We start from the raw sequence: 16,967 nt of genomic DNA, 5'->3' as shown, positions 1-16,967 counted from the left end.
CACTCCACTGAAGCACTGTGAAAATTTAAACCTTGTAGCCTGAATCCATCCCGCATAAACAAATTAACAAATGCAAGTGATCCAACCATTTCTGATCAGTACTGTGGACCGATATTTATTGTTCAGCCTCCACATTTTCCTGGGCATTAGCAAGGAAGATTTTTAAAGATTAACTTGGCTAATACATGAATGTCACTTCACTACAGTTCAGGAAATTAATTCATATCCAGTAGTCATTTTATTCTAAAGCAGAGTTTTCCAGGACTGAATTCTTTCATTTCCTGTTTGCTACATTGTTGGCTATGTCCCATCGAATTGTGGCCAAAGCAGTAAGCTTGGGTTGGTGAACCAACAGCATTAGAATAAAATGTTTGTTTTCCTGGGCACAAATGGATGGAGGTGGCATGTAGCTCAGAAATCAATTCTCCTCCATATTAGCATAAAACACACAGGTTCTGATCTGAGACTGTAAGGGTACAAAGACATGTAAAGCAAGTCAGTTCTCTTTGAAACACCAGAGAGATGCATTTATCCCCGTAAGTGTCTCACGGGCTGCTATTTGTATATCTTTATGGATCCAGCTCCCTCAGTTGCATTGCAGAGACTCAGCACATTCACTGTCTGCGTGTGTGTGGGGGGATGGTTGAAAAATGATGTCAAAGAAAATATACTAAAATGTTCTACCAAGCTTTAACAAAGAGGATCTAGAGTTGAACTATAGTTGAACTATGCTGCCCTCTGGGACTTACACCTTGGATGCTGATAAAGCTTCGCACATGCTAAACTCCTCAGACATTACCAAAGAGTCATACCAGCTACTTACTGAGTGCAATAATTCAAGGAAAAAATGAAAAGATAATAGTTTAATAGTTCATTGGCATCTCTAATAACCTGCTGAATTTATTCCCTGTTGTCTATACATCCTGACTGCCTGGTAAATAATAGCTAAGAGAACATGCTAGGCTTAGTAAGTGAATAGTGGCTGCTGGAATAATACAAGTTAATTGCTTTAAAAATGTAACAAAAAGAAAAACCATCACCACAGGTCAGGAAATACAGGTGATACTAGATACCCCTTGGCCTTGAGCAGGGACCTGGTACTATACACACCGTGACATGTGCTGTAAATTACATCTACTCATTTCTCAATTCTGAAATGCTGTAAAATGAGGCAGCTTTCTTCTGCTGGCAAGAATATTTAAGGGTTTGGAGCAGATGAATGGAGTGGCAGGTGATACAAAAAAGCATTGCAGCTCTGCCCCCTCCTTGGGAGTGAGCTCACCTCTGCATTTGGCACACTCATAGACAGGAATGCAACCCAGTTTCCAGCTAGTATAATTCCACTATTGTACCTGTAAACACCTCCTTAAAAATCACTAATTAAAGCTATGATCACAGGAGATAAAAGGTATTTAAATGAATGGATGGATGGATGGATTGACCAAGTCTTACCTTTTTGGAGCACTTGGTTGTGGTTTTAAGACAGCACTTCTTGTGACAAGCATACTTACATACTGGAAGAATGAGAAAAAATTAGACTTAGCACTTCACAGTATCTCCTGGCATGTTACTGTGATAATCAGAGTCCAGACACCCCAACAGGGGAAAATAAGGTTTAACCCCCCCAAAAACCAAGTGATTGCACATGATGTTATTCTACTGTACGAGTATATCATGTAAGATCTTTTACAAAAGCTTGTAACGCACTGACCTGAACAGTCATTCTGAGCTACGTGTGCAGGTTATGGTTATAAGGTGGGCGTGTATGTATACATAATTGTAACTGTGGTGCCAGCTCACAACAGAGTGGAGATTCACTCAGGCAGAGGGGCTATCTCCCCAACCACATGAGACTGACTTCAAGCACTGAGCCATTGTCCAGCCCAGGACAAAACAATGGGGACCCATCAAAGCAAATGGGAACAACCTGAAACTGTAAAGAAAACTCCATTCTTCAGAAACAAAGAAAGGAGGGAGTTCTCCCCACTTGGAATATCTATATATATTTTGAATATTTTGATATATTGAATATCTATAGTTGCATCTGATGAAGTGGGTTTCTGCCCATGAAAGCTTCTCCCCAAATAAATTTGTTAGTCTTTAAAGGTGTCACAGGACTTTCGTTATAGTGACTAAAAAAGCAAACTGCAAACCCTTTTAAAATGAAGGGGTTTGAATGGAAGATCATCCAGAGCTTGGGGGACAGTCTCAAGGCAGGATAGTGCCCATGAACGCTGGCTCCCTCCTGTCCAGGGTACACTGGGAAATTGTTTTAAAGCAACAGGTATCTCTTATTAGACAAGGGATTTTATCTGATATGAAAATGTACAGCCTGTGGCTGCCTCTTTCTGTTTATTTTCCATATAGCTTGTATGTGTTTGCTTTCCCCTTACTATTTCATCTTTGAATCTGGGGTTTTTCTATTTAATACACTCTTTGGGTTATTTTTATTCCAAGTAGGTCTCTGATGTGCAAATGGCATGGAGTGTGTATGCTGAAGTGCGCTGTTAACTGGGGTGCTGGTTGCACACCTTCGGTGGTGATGAACCAGAGGGGAACAGTCCAAGTACCTGGTAATTAAGAATTTGGGAAGACGTATTTAGGGAGACCTGAAGGGCTGTTGGTCTCACCCTGCAATGTGGAATTCAGCTGGTGAGAGCCAGGGTGAGATCTACTGTTTGTGGGCAGGCTACTTATGTCAGGGAATTGAGACATAACTGTGCAGCACAAAGGCTCCCAAAGATACAAGGCAAGAGGTGACAGAATCCCTTACTTGACTGGGTGGACTCAAAATGTCATAGGACCACATACCCCAACACAGACTATGTAGTTGTAGCTCAATATTTTCCCCTGCTAATATTTTTCTTATTCCTTTCATTGTCTTTATAAATATCTAATTAAACAATTTGTGACTAGCTTCAAGAGCCAGCCATGGATTTGCAGTTGGGTGTGAGAGGCCCACGCACAATTCCTACACCTGGTGTCTCCCTTCCTCTCTCTGTGCTGTACAGTGAACTTATTGGCTGATGTCGGGAGCACCCTAGATGTGTCCCCTGTTTTGGGGCCTCAGGATGTTATGGAAAGGAAAAAGGAAATAGTACAGGGTAGCCACAGGAGCACAATAGGCTCATCAAGAAATGAATGCAAGACAAGCTGAAAGGCCCACACTCACATTTACAAACAGAAGCCCTGTCCATTATCCAGATCAAGGAGGAGCAGTACTCGCAGTATGTGGGGATGCTGTACTGGGTTGCCTTAAAGATGTGGCCATTATGCTCTTCCACCTAGGACAAAATGCAGGGTTGAAAATTCAGTGACACAAGCCAGAAGGAGATGGATGCACAGCCTGTTGCAGAATAGGTGAATTAATAGACGCAGTCAGTACTTGCAGCCTTCAGTCAGCTGCAGCTCCTTTGATAGGAATGAATACAGGACAGACATTCTTGACTATAGACACTCCCAAAAGAGATGTGTGTTTGAGCTGGTGTATATTGAGCTGCAGAGACGGGATGCATAAGGAAGTATATCCATTGAGTTCTGATGACATGTCAAGATGTGAGAATGAAACTCCAATGATTTAAATGTGTTACCAGAGCACCGACATGGAAAGATCTCGTTCCTTGCTCTTTTTACTTTGATGAGCCAAATTTTCAAACATGAGCAACCTGAATGAACATCTGAAATCTGTACTTGGACTCTGAAATCAGCACTCAAGTTCCTAAACAACTGACTGCCAGTCTCAACATCTGCAACTGGGGTACAGATTTCTCATATGTTTACCCATGTCTGTAAATTGGACTGTTTTAGTCATGAAAGTGCAGTTCTGCTCCTTCTCCAGCAGATGGCAGAACATCTTTACAAATAGAGGGCTCCATTTCTAAATGCGATAAAAACGTAATCCTTTGACCTGATGTCACAACAATGGAAGGCATCTCTCAAATACTAGCCTCTACTGCATATTACAAACGGACACGTTCCATTATTTGTTAAAATATTATAAAATTATATTGTCCCTACTACCAGCCAATGAAATTAGAATTAGGCTGAACTAAAAAGCAAAGCCGAGAGAGAGAGAGAGAAAAGCAAAACCAGTTCATCTAGTTAGTTTTCCTAGCACAATGTTAAATCTCTCTTCTTTTGAGATTTGTTCTTAGTAAGTTATAATGCTCAAATCTAGGCACAGAGATTGCCATCAACATGATTCCTTTATCGCTTGCAATTCTGACCACACAGACTTTAATTCTTTAACACTAAAGCACAGAGATTTCAACTTACCACATCTGCTTCTTTTTTTCTTCTCTTTTTTCTCTCTGTTTTTGGCACCTAAAGTGTATTTAAAAGAGATTTAAAGATAATAATTAAATCAGAGCACAAGAGTTCAAGTCAAAGTCTGAAGAACAATCTCAAATTTATCTTCCTTCCATCTCTTCTTAATCTTCATCCTCAAATACATATTCAGCTCCAGTAATCATGGATAAAAATAACATGGAAGAAAGTGAGCGGCTGTGTAGCTGGATCAATCCTGACCTGTGACAATCCCTGCACAGTTCTGCCATTTCACTTCAATCCAGGCCTGCAGCAATCCTGGACATTTCCTACCGCTGGCTACTCACACAGCGATGTGCATTATGGGTAACATTTCAAAAGCGTGTCAGTGACTTAGGAACTAAAATCCCATTTTCAAAAGTCAGTTGGTTGATTTTGAAAATTCAATCCTGGAGGCATAACTGCCAATTACCAGCTGCCTTGCTTCAGCTGTGAGCCCTGGGCTCTGAAAAAATGCCCTATAGAGCATGCCTCCTGGCCAACCTCCAAGGACGGTGGCTACAAGAAACCGCGGGGGTCAGGGACAGGAGCGGGGCCCGAAGCACGGCCATGGCCCAGGGCCAGGAGCTGGGGGCAGAGTGGACTCGGTGGTGCTCCCTCCCTGCCCCACATGGGGACTGGCCCAGGCCCGGCCACCCCGCATGTTCTTCCGCTCCCCTCTAGGAGGGCATACACCACAGTTTGGAGACCATTGCTCTATACCGTGTTCCTCTGCCTTTTCTCACCCTTAGATGATTAAAATAATCTCAAGTCCACCAGAAAGTGCACATGACCCTCTAATGCCCCAGCACTCCCAGCTGAGCAGAGGAATTGTCCCATTTTTTGGAGGTTGCCAGTTAAGTAGTTGGAGGTGCAAAGCATGACACTTATTGTTATTTGAGGCCTACAGCCTGCCTCACCCCCAATGTGATAGCTCAGCTCAAAAAGATTTGATTTTTTATCGGTAATGTTGGTAAACGCAGATTTCACTGTCCACACAGAAACCAATGAAAAAATATTTCCACAGTTACCGAAATCTACAGAGAGGTGAAGTAGGAAAAATGTTGCTTGAGAACTTACTGGAGTTTGATTTAAGGATATTTACACTGTATATTTTGACACATGATGTTGACAATTTGTGTTTTAACAGTTATAAAGCTTTGACTTCTGTAATCTCAGCGTCTGCTCTCATTAAATAATTGTCTGACACCCTCCATTTGTCAGATCGCCCCATAATTTCCCACAACTGTGAAAATTTAAATAAATAAAAATAAATGCTTAAAACCTATAATTTCATGCAGCTGTGAAAATTTATATCAATAAAATCTTTAGAAATGCATAAAAATAAACATTGATATTCTCCATCAAAATTATAAAAATATAAATATCAAATTCTGCCAAGCCTAGTTTGCTAACCTGTGGTGCAACAAAATCTACCCTCAGTGAGTTAACAAGCCTCCAGCTTTAGCGCACGTCCTGCGTTTGGCCAGGGAAGTCCCCACTGCCAACAGCTTATGGTTCACTGTTCTTTTAAAACCTCTCTACCTCACACCATTCTCATTACTATAGACAAACAATATCCTTCCACATGCATTATGTGTGCTAGGCATGGCACTGCCAGTCCAGCTCAAAACCATCACTAGGACCCACAGCACTAACGAACATCAGCATGGGAGGGCTGCAGAGACAGGGCCCCCAGGTGGGGGAGGGGAAAGGGTACACAGAGGCCCTGGGTGGCCCAGCACAGGCTGCAACCCCCATGGGTATGTGTGTGGGAGGGGGCCCGTGTTACAAATTTGTACTGGGCCCGAAAAAATTATGCTTGTGCCCTGTGCAGAGATGGTGGGTAGCTCAAGTCCCACAGCAGTGAGCTCTAGGGCTGAGCAAGCAGCCAAAACTAAACCAGTGCCGGCCTTGCTAAAACCAGGCTAAAAGAAAAGGCAACCCTTATGGGTGGGCAGAGGGGAAGAGGAGGATCCTCAAGGCTTTCAGCAATACGTCTGCCTGCTTTGATAGTCTACAGCATCGTCCCAGAGATGCAGTTTGTGAATCTGCATGGCATCATTTCAATAAGCAAAGAGAAGGAGGCAGACTGGGTGCTCTGCATACCTTTACAGCAGTGTAATCCAGAGGTTTGTATTCTGTCATATATTCATCAAGAAATACTTTGAAGGTGTTGACCCAGACTTTGACTGGTGATTCACTCCAGTCCCTCTGCTCAAGCCTCATGGTCTTCTCCAGAATCTGCTCGAACAGCGCATACAGGTCTTTATACCGGATGCTCTTCCCATCATCCATCTCATAAAGAAACAAAAGGATCAGAAAAAGGACTTTTATGACATATTTCCATATCTCCTCCAGACAGCTGTTCCAGCCCTGATTGGCACTCTTGTGCCTTTAATTTGGGTCAGTAAAAGAGTGTGATGAAAAAGCTAGTTTGTCCATAGTAGTTTCATACAGCACATTGGAGAGTACAGTGGCTTGGATTGTTGGTGGACTGAACACATAAGAGAGATCAACTGAGCAGGCCACCAGCTCCATGAAGTGTTGAATTGCATGAAAGGTTATAGAGAATTGGTGTTAGTTTTAGGAAGTAACAAGCCTTATCCAGCAACGTACAACATGGATCTCTACAGACACTCGAGAGCAAAGAGTCAGAAGTTCTGTCCACTGGAATTTTAACATAAATGTTTCTAGTATTTCGGGTAGCTGTACTGTTTACTACCTCCCATTTAACTGCGCACATTTTAACCTACAATGTAGCTTGAGTTTCTCACCAGCATATGACTGGCCGCTTGGGGTTTAGAGCAGTACAAACCCCCTGTAGGTTAGACTACTCCCCTCACTCCTGTGACAGGTGTTTCATGCTGCTGAAGATAAGGTTTATCAGGGAGTCATTACACCAGATTTACAACTTTACAGAATCAAGAGCATTTGGGCAGATTTGTAGAAGCCTCTCACTTTCAAGGTCCCCAGACATGGCACACAGCTTCTGGCGAGAGCAGCATATGTATTTCACTGAATAAGCTTTTTAAATCCATAAAGTTTTTGCCCTCCTTTGAGTCTCCCCAACTATTTTAAGATGCATTTAAGATTTTGTAGTTTGGTGCTGATGTGGGACGCCTTCATTCTTCCTCAACGTCAATTTTCTAGGTGCTACTCCTCTAAACTGGTACTTACCGCCAAAGCTGATGAGTAAAAGCTGAAGATGTTTTGCCGGAATTCTTTTAATGCCTTCTTAAACACCACATCCACAAGCGTGTCCTTCTTACTGTCCTCATTATCCAGATCATTCATCTAGGAACCACAGAAAGAATTACAACATACAATTTTATGCCCCATCACCACTTTTTAAGGAAAAACTGCCCTCTTACATGCAGATTACATTATTCGATATTGATTGATTTATGCATGCAACCATTATTTCCTTGCCAGCCAGTTAGCCAATCAGTTCCATGACTTCCTAAAGATTTTTCATTTTGTTCTGATGGTGGGGAACTAAAATAGCCAATTGGGTGATCAGTTGTTTTCCTTCGGAGACCAAAGGAGTGTTTTCTTTTTCTCCCAGTATTAAAAAATGTATTGATTAAGCAAACCCTGTCCACCACATTGATTGTGGATAACACAATAACATGGGTAACAGTGGGAAATTATTTAGAATAGCTGTGGTCAAGATTGCAACTTTTGATCTAAAACGGTTGTCTCAGCTGTGGAATAAATGATGTCACTGCTGCCTTCAAGACAACACATTTAAGAGGTTGAATTATGTAATGATTACGTAATGTATGAGACAGTGGCATTTCATCTGTCTTTTGTTCTCTACTGTGGTTTTGCTGAAGTGAAAATGGCTGAGCCGAGTATACCTTTTTCAAGAGAAACTCATCCATGCTTTTCAAGTCAGCAGTGCTGGTTATGATCTGCAGAGAGTCGTTCTGCCACTGCACAGGCTCCAGTGCCAAGCTACTGATCTTCAGGCTGCGCTTGCGCTTCACTTTGGGAGATGGCTCCTTGTTCTCTTTAAATTCCCTTCTGTAGATACCTGATAGTTCTGGACTCCTTGGGGGCGTCAGGTGATGTGGGCCCAACTCTACAATTAAAAGTTAGGAAAGACAAATGCAGATTAGTGATTATTTTTTGAGTGCCCAGAAGCGCCATCATGTTGTTAGTTTTCTCATCACTTTTCATTATTAAAACTTAAAATGCTGCAATACTTACTATGTCTCAGAAACTTCTACTCAAACATGCTCAGTTTACAAATAATAAAGATGATTTTCCCAAATGCCAGTATTGCAAGTTCCACCCAGAACCTGAAAGGCAAGCTGGCATCTCTTTCACCAACAAGAAAAACTCTGTGATGGGAACTTAGATAACTATTTTGCTGATAAAGGGCAAATCAGAAAAGAACCCAGCTCACTCTCCCCAAGCTGTACTGACAGTCATGATAGGGTAACAAGGAGGAAAAATAATGTCACTAAAGTTAGCAGATATTACTCTGAATATTCACAGGGAGTAAGAGTAGGGTGGAGAAGGAGTAAAGTGCCATATTTGTACATCATTTATCCAAGTGGAATCAACCCACTCTCTTCCTGCTTCCCCTTCTGTCCACTGGGGAGAACACAGCTCTACCTCAAAGGGTTAGTTTATTTGGTAATTGTACAGCACTTGCAAAATGGAATGTGCATGTATTATTAGACAGGCACATCCTGTGACTTATGGAGCAGACAGCAGCACTACACAAGGGAGAACAAACAGCCATCTCTGTATCCTAATTCTGCAGCCTCCCACACAGTCCAGAAGGAGGTGGGAGATTCTCAAGAGACAAGAAAATGTTTTTCAGAAGCCTTTTCTGCAGAGATCCCAGCACATTAAATAAGAAAATGAGAGAGAAGGCACTGAGAGCAATGATTCAACTTTTAGGCTCAGCTGGAATGGAAGGCTTAGTGGCAAGCTAGACATCAAATTTGAAATGTGTGACCTTTCTAAAGCCACAGGTCCAAAGCTAGATAGAGCTGAATTTCTTCTCTTTCAGATGCTTGCATATATTTTAAAACAATACACCATTAACAAATTTTTTCCCTTAAAATTACTGATATACATATTTACAAACCAGCGTTTCTTGTTTGAGATTATTATATTGTTTTGATTATTTAACCTAATTTTTTAAAAGTAATCAATGTGTTTCCTATCTTCAACCTTGCAGCGTATACACTCACCTGACCTACTCAGAGAGATTCACTAATTCTGCACTGAAAACAAGCACCCACTCATTCCATCATCTTAACGTGCAGCCTCATTCATTCACTATCAAGAATTTAATGATGCATTTTGAAGTTTTGCTGGATAAAGAAGAGCTTGTCCAACCCTGCTACAAAATATATAACATGGAAGCTGTAAAATATCTGCTTGATTATAATAGCTAGCCTCTAGATGTATTTTACATCAATTAAATGAACGTCGTATTACTACATCGTTTAACTCTTACCCCTTCAGTTTCAAAATGGCTATGGTCTGTGTCTCCATGTGACTACAACGAGTACAACTTTGCAGCCCCTCAGAATACCTGAAAGTAGCATGGGAAAATTGCCTCATACCCTTCCTCGCACCTTTACCTTCACCAAGTTGGAGGCCAGGAATCATCTCTATGCCCGGTTCCTCTTGCTCTGCATACAGCTCAAGCAGCTCAGACGGAGTCGTAAGTTTCTCTCTGGGTGTTTTCTTCTCTCCCTGTTTCCCCTTCACCCAGAATCTCATCTTGGCTCTCTGAGGTCTGTAAATAGGTGAGAAAAGAGATATTGCGTTAATTCAGATCATTTCCATTTTATCCAAATCAAACTGATTCCCATGCACCTTCCCCCTCTTGTAAAAGCAGCAAAACCTGTACATCTGGTTTTTGGAACCTGGATCTATTTCACTGTCGGGAAGTCTAGGCAAAAAAGAAAAGCACTAGGGATGTGTCTAGTCTGGATGGTGCTGGGCTTTCTCATCTGGGGAACAGGATAAAGTCAACATACAGCCCAGTCAGAATGACTTTGTAATCCCAGGCTGTAAGTGATTCTGGAACCGTGTGTCTTGGATTCCAACACTACAATTAGCATTGAAATACATTTCAGAATTCTAGCTGCTGCTAAGTTCTCAACTGTAATTTATCCTGAGACAAGTCTACGTTGCTTAACTCCATATCGGATACTGAATTCACATTAAATATGCATTTTCATTCAGTGTTAACAAAGGGAGTAAGGAGAGAATTCTGTACAGAGATATTATATTGCGCTCCTTTAGTGAGATATGGGTCTTACACTGTAACGTTTATTTAATTTCATTGTACATTCTTCCCTGATCCCTTGATTGACACAACACAGTGATTTTCACACAGTGTTAATACTTCTGCCCAGGCTTGTGATTTGTTCTGATTCTTGTAGTTATGCTTGAAGGGCTACATTTTCAAAAGCATATGCATAAGTGGCATGAAGCATCACAAATAAAATACAGGGAAACTGCAAGTTACATAGACAACTGGATGGTTTTGCACAGGAAATTTGGTACCCACTTTTGAAAATTTAGGCCTACATATCTTGTACATAAGGTTTCGTGGTTGTATTACTCCATTCTTTTATAATAGGAAATAAAACTTTTTAATCTAACAAAAATCTCAATCCTTGGGTTTAACTTTCAAAGCAATTCTTGAAAAGACACAATGCAAATCCAGTGACTGAGCCAGTTCCCCTAACGTCTGAAGGAAATCATATGTGACATGGAGTTGTATTCGTTCTCTCCCATCATTTCAGCTCTTCGCCCACCAGATGTATATTTCATACCTTCCATCTGTAGCTAGATTCTTCTGAACAGTTGCCAGCTTCCCAATCTCACCCTGAGACATTGTTTTATGAAGCTTTGCTTGGCCTTCAGCTGATGTGAAACGCTGCAATGTCTGTAAGAATTTCAAGTATACAAAAATACTTTAAAATCAGGAGACTGCTTGGCACTGCAGGTGAGACAGAACTCCTAGAACAATTTGAGATTTCATTTGCTACACAAAAAAAATGGAAAACCTTACACGCTATCATTAAACCATGTCCTGATTTCTGTTTGGTTGTCCAAAGATCCAAAGACATTGACAATTGGGCGGAACCTAAATGTATAGGCCTGGTTCAACCTACGATCCACTTACAGTCAACAAGAAATCTTAATGCCTCCTAGAAGAGCAGAACATTTAAATCACAGCAAAACATGCTGGCTTCAACACTATATTTAACTACATGTTTTCTCACAGGATTAACAAAACAACTCCTTCCCAAAGGACCATCCCTTATGAATTAGATTTAGCAATGGTTATTTTAAACTACTTCACACAAACTCACATATTGTCTACATTATAAAACACCCAGCAATGTCCAGCCAATTGGAACACTCGATGGACTGATCAAGCCAACTCTTCATTGTAAAAGAGGGATGTCTGCAACAGAATTTCCAGCAAATACTCGCAGCTAACAATGAAATTGTCAATAGAGGCCAACTCATCAGGGTACCCTATAAGATACTGATACATCCTCCTCAGTATTCAAATTCTGGTGTGAATTCACTTTGTAGAAGACTAAAAAAATATTAATTTGTCCAAAGTGCTAGTGCACGGACATGCTAAAATGAAGACACACCATTTAGGAGAAGGGAATATGAAGAAATTACATACGTTCAATCACTAACAGCAAAGTAATTCTAGTTTTCTCAACAGCTTAAAATGTCGTGGATACATTTTTGAAATGTGAATGGATTTTAATGGCACAACTCATTAAATTCAATAGGCGTTCAATGAACAACACTGCATGCAAAACTTTGAAAATATATGCTTTTTTGGGTTAAGTGTTGCCTTTTTTAAATTATTTCTCATTCAATGAAAAATAATTTTGCAGAGAAGGCCTTTTCTTAATCTCCCTAGAGTGTTAACACAGAGAGGTTATTTTCACAATGTATTGTCACTTTTGGTTTGAAAGGCAATGGTTCTCGTTCCGAACAGTTGTCCAAAATCATGTCTTGAGGTAGCAGCTGAGGTTGTAATTTAATTCTAATCTATGTACTTTCCTAGGCCCATCACTGTAGTGTCCAAACACAAATAGTTAAAATTAGAAAGAAATATTAAATCTCTTTTTCCCTACCCAGCCTATAGGAGGAAATGGTTTAATTAGTTTATAGTATTTTTGCTGGTTTCTTCTTTGGGGGAAAAAAACCTGGTGAAAGTTGTGACTTTGAATAGCTTCTTTTTAATTTGGCATGCAAAGCTATACATGCAGGATATTCCTGAAGCAGCACAGAGAGGAGATCTGGCCATATTAAACAAGAGGATTAGTTGAAGAGGGTCTGTTTAATCATCCAGCTTCTGCAAACACTGATGAGATTTGGTGACTCCATCAGTGTGACTAATGAAAGAAAAGAAACTGCAGCCATTTCTCTCAACAGAGCAACCTGAAAGATCACAGGGTGAGAAACATTTCTTGACATGTTAAAAATGTGATCACTTTTGGCACAAACACCATGGGAGCTGAAAATCAGACTTTGTAAAACCAGATTGTATGATACAATCAAAAAGACATTGATGATTCACACTCACAGAACCGTACAGGAGTGTCACCTTTTCCAGCAAGATGGGTGCTGAGAGGCACTCTAATACATTTCAAGGGGCATGATCACTTTCTGGTCTATATAACTGTTTTTGAAAGTGTAAACATTATGATCAGCTGAACATGCTGACTTAAGTTTAATGCATTTCTTTCAGTGTAGCCATTTTTTCCATTGTGCCTGTGAATAATCTGTATTAAAAAAGATTTAGCCAAAATTACACACACACACACACACACACACACACACACACACGGATTCCAGGGGAACAATATTCACCATGTAATGTAAAAACTGTTACTTTCGAGAGCCTATTTTATTTCTTTTAAGTATGTTGTTTTCCAGACATTTAAAGTGTTTCATCCCTTTCAGCCAGCAGATGGCAGCACACGCAGGGCACAGCCAACACTGAAATAAGAGGCTGCATAGTAAAAAACTTCTTTCAATCCAAGCTTGTGGATTTTCTCCAGCAAAGGTCAGCTGGGCAGCACAGAGGCTAAGAATAAGATCCCAATCTCCTTCCCGTGTTTTGATTACTCTGTTCATGTTGCATTAATGATATCTCCTAAATGCCCTCAAAAAACTAGAAAAAAAATCTAAGCCTTATACTGAAATGACAGTAGCTGTTCATATAGACATACAGATACAGTGGAAGACCAGCTCATGAAAATAGGCACAGTTTGTACAAATCTCAGTTTAAAAATAAGCCTGTTAAAATATTTGTCTCAATGATTGCAGTTTGACTCCAGTGTATTCAGCCCAATTTTGTGAGCTGGGGCTGGCGCCTAAGCTAAAGGACCCTGGTACCCTGTAGGGCCCTATAGCCTGGGCTCCAACTCAAGCCCAGAAGCCTACAGGGCAATGAAGCAGCCCCGCATCCCGTGCCAGAGTCGGCTGATACAGGCCAGCTGCGGGTTTTCCTTTTCTGTTTAGACAGACCCACGGAGGCTTTCCATACAGTGGGGCTGGTAGTGTGTAGTCTGATGAAAGGATCTGTATATGTTTTTGACATCAAGAGCATGACATGAAATCAGATTATTTCACAGAAAGAACATGGTGTGGATGGGATGATCAAAGCTGATGTAAACATCTTGATAATAAATTGCTGGATGTGCAAGGACAATGTGCATATTATAGTGGGCATTGGGATTACATGGCACAAAACTTCCAACAATACAAAAAGAATTCAGATACCTTGCTTGTAAACACTGCCACAGCTGAACTCTTTTTTATGTGAGCAACATCAGCACATTATATTATAAAAAGGGAAATAATCAGCTCTATTGATGACAAGATGCAGCAGAGAGATCATTGGCATCTTGCTTGTTGGATATTAAAAATGTGGGGACTGAAAACAGCCGTCTTTCTTGTGTGTGTATATGCAGTGTGAAAAGAAAAGGTTTGCTGATGCACATTGCATAGTTAATTAGATATAAGGGGTATACTCTATCATCATTAAACTATGAGATATGGTTTATTAAAATTATTTTTTTTCTTGGCACCTCTGAGATTGCAACCACTACACTACAATCATCCTCTTCAGCTTTTTCATAGCTTTGGGATCATTTTCTATTAAAAATTTAAACAACTACTTTAACAACTCACTATATTTTTGAATGTAAGGTGTTGGTTTTAACTTATAACGCCCTAAATGGCTTGGGACTGTCCGACCTGAGAGACTCTCATCTCCCGCCATACTGCCGTAGTTGCGACTGGCAGAGACACTCGAGTTGGACTGCTCCCGATTTAAAAGAGAAGGGGCTGGCAGTAAAGTGTTCTCAGCCCTGGAACAAGCTTTACCCCTGATTTAGAACAGGCTGTTTTATTGACCTGAGAGCACACTGCAAAGGGTGGATTTTAATGTGTCTGGAGGGGGAGGCGAGAATTATTTCCTCTGGCATAATATGGGCTGAGTTTAGATTTAGTATGCGCACACTGCACAAATATATTTGACAGTGACAGATGGAGATGGTGCTTTGTTCCATTGTGCTGGATTGAAGGATTTTTATAAAATGTATTTCCCACTCATTAGTGATAGCTTATGACAAGGGTTCTTATTTCATGGATCTCTGTTGAAGTCATTAATTCCACAGATTGTCTGTTTTATGCATTGGAGAATGGGTGACAAATATTGGAGTTACTCAGAAGTAACTATTTTTTTTAATTCAAAACTCATGTCACTGCTTTATTAAAAAAAAGTTGGAATGAGTGTAAAATCGTCTCATTTTCAGTGCTACCTCAAATGCCTTGGGGCAAAAAGGTTTCACTTTCACCTTCTCGTCCTGCAAATTATCCAAACAAATCATTGCAAAATGATAAATGCTTCGTAAGACACCTCAAATTTGGTTTCAATTGTTTCTCTAGCCAAGCTCTCTTACATACATGATACAGTAGATTACAAGATCTCTGTTTAAAAGTAAAAACAAACTATTAGTCTTTTAATATAAGATGTACTTGTCATACTGTTTGATAACTAGAAATTTGTCGACTAGAAAATCCAAGCAGCTTTTGAAGAGATGACCTCATTGTAAAGCATACTATTGTCACCAAAATCTACTTTGTCTTAAGTCATTAGATTCAACATTTGTACCTTCAATTTCACCTCTGATTGAAGATACTATTTTTGCAGATTTGTGCATATCGTAATGTCAGGGAGCGACATGATCTAATGTACTTTACCTATCAATGGGATATACAAACAAATCGATTTTGCACACAGGACATAAGCAGGTTTTACTGTATTGGGACTTTAAACAGACAGACTAGTAATATAACAGTGGCAGCTGAATCAAAAAGTGCTTTAGCTATCAGTGTCACACTATGTATTACTTTCATGTATTCAGCAGCCACTGGCTTATGAACAGCACACCAAAAACATTTACTAAAAACTGCCTTTTGGTAATTAGCAGCTGTTGTGCATGTGTGATAAACGAATTTGTTTTTCTCATTAAAATAATCACCACCATCCAAAGGAGGATTGTTTGGCTGTCCTTCCTATTGCATTGAAATTTTCAGACAAAAAAGAAATATACGCACACATTCATGTACTCTCCGGTTTGTACTGAAACCAACTCACATCCCTACTCCTGTATTGTTAAGTTGCTTTATCACCAAGCACTGCAAGGGCTAAGCTATTAACATTTAAATGCTAATAAGCTGCTGGAAAACGTATCATTTGAACAGTCCATAAATTTTGCTATTTTAAAATAGCGCTGAAACAAAGGCAAGGCAGTTCTGAAATACAGAAGCTAAAATCTGTTTCTTCCAAAAACCTGTTCTCAAACCTATCCTGCAATATACAAAACAGATGGAAATGCTGCACATATTTACAAGACATACACACACATATAGTATTTTTATGCAAAAATTGATCTATTCAGTATATTCTAGAAAGCAGAGCCTGATCGTGCAAGTGCCTGCTCCCAGATGATACCACTGCGCGTGCCCAACCACAAGTTAGAGCTAGTGATGGAGTAGTACAGAGGGTAAGAGTGATACAGAAGGAGAGATGATACACGGTGTGCACTGATGAGACAGGCCTAAGTCTACTTGCATGCAATGATTGCTGTTAAATCCAGTGAACAGAATCATAGGAGCATTTCTAAGAAGAGGCATAAACTAAACCCCTTCCAAGGATAGCATCCTCCAATCTAACAGTGATCCCAGCACCCTTTTGCATCTCAGCAGAGGTTTCCAGTGTGAAAGACTTCTATGGCTAATAGAACTAATGCTTTGTAACGGGGTAAACCTTCAGGAACACAGCATGCACTTAGCTCATGGCATTGCTTATACACACAGTGCAGAATTCTTTTAATCGGTTTATCTAAAATAGCTTTTAAAAGTCTCTTTTTAGACGTTTGGTTTGTATATAATCTAATGAGAACAGGAGCCAACAGAGCTGTAGCAAGGTGAACTTTGAGGAACATTTTTTTGGAGTCTCTCAAATTTAGTTTCTAAAGAGTCTATTCAGTGTTCGCTGCCTTGTTCACTGTACTTAATTCTTTACCCAGCCTAGTCTTGTCTTCAGCCGCGAGTCTGATGTGTGAAACTGC

At 40.3% G+C, this 16,967-nt stretch overlaps 1 protein-coding gene across 3 annotated transcripts in view; it reads right to left on the bottom strand.

Moving 5' to 3' along the window:
* The window catches only part of MYO9A (myosin IXA), a 372,546-nt gene that overhangs the window by 17,589 nt on the left and 337,990 nt on the right, over positions 1–16,967 (bottom strand). For 2 of the 3 annotated variants that reach the window (XM_067555992.1, XM_067555994.1), the window contains exons 29-36: positions 11,121–11,233; positions 9,915–10,072; positions 8,169–8,392; positions 7,486–7,602; positions 6,415–6,603; positions 4,276–4,323; positions 3,173–3,284; positions 1,453–1,514 (exon numbers count right to left, since the gene is read on the bottom strand). In XM_067555992.1, coding sequence (XP_067412093.1) covers positions 1,453–1,514; positions 3,173–3,284; positions 4,276–4,323; positions 6,415–6,603; positions 7,486–7,602; positions 8,169–8,392; positions 9,915–10,072; positions 11,121–11,233 — 1,023 coding nt within the window. Of the gene's footprint in view, positions 1–1,452; positions 1,515–3,172; positions 3,285–4,275; positions 4,324–6,414; positions 6,604–7,485; positions 7,603–8,168; positions 8,393–9,908; positions 10,073–11,120; positions 11,234–16,967 lie in introns of all 3 variants that reach the window. The other variant, XM_067555993.1, reaches the window with a different exon arrangement.

The sequence above is a fragment of the Emydura macquarii genome, unplaced genomic scaffold (genome assembly GCF_026122565.2).
Source record: "Emydura macquarii macquarii isolate MOO-44397 ecotype Brisbane River unplaced genomic scaffold, CSIRO-AGI_Emac_v2 contig_1644, whole genome shotgun sequence".
Lineage (NCBI taxonomy): Eukaryota > Metazoa > Chordata > Testudines > Chelidae > Emydura > Emydura macquarii.
This window is presented reverse-complemented; position numbering and strand designations above follow the sequence as displayed.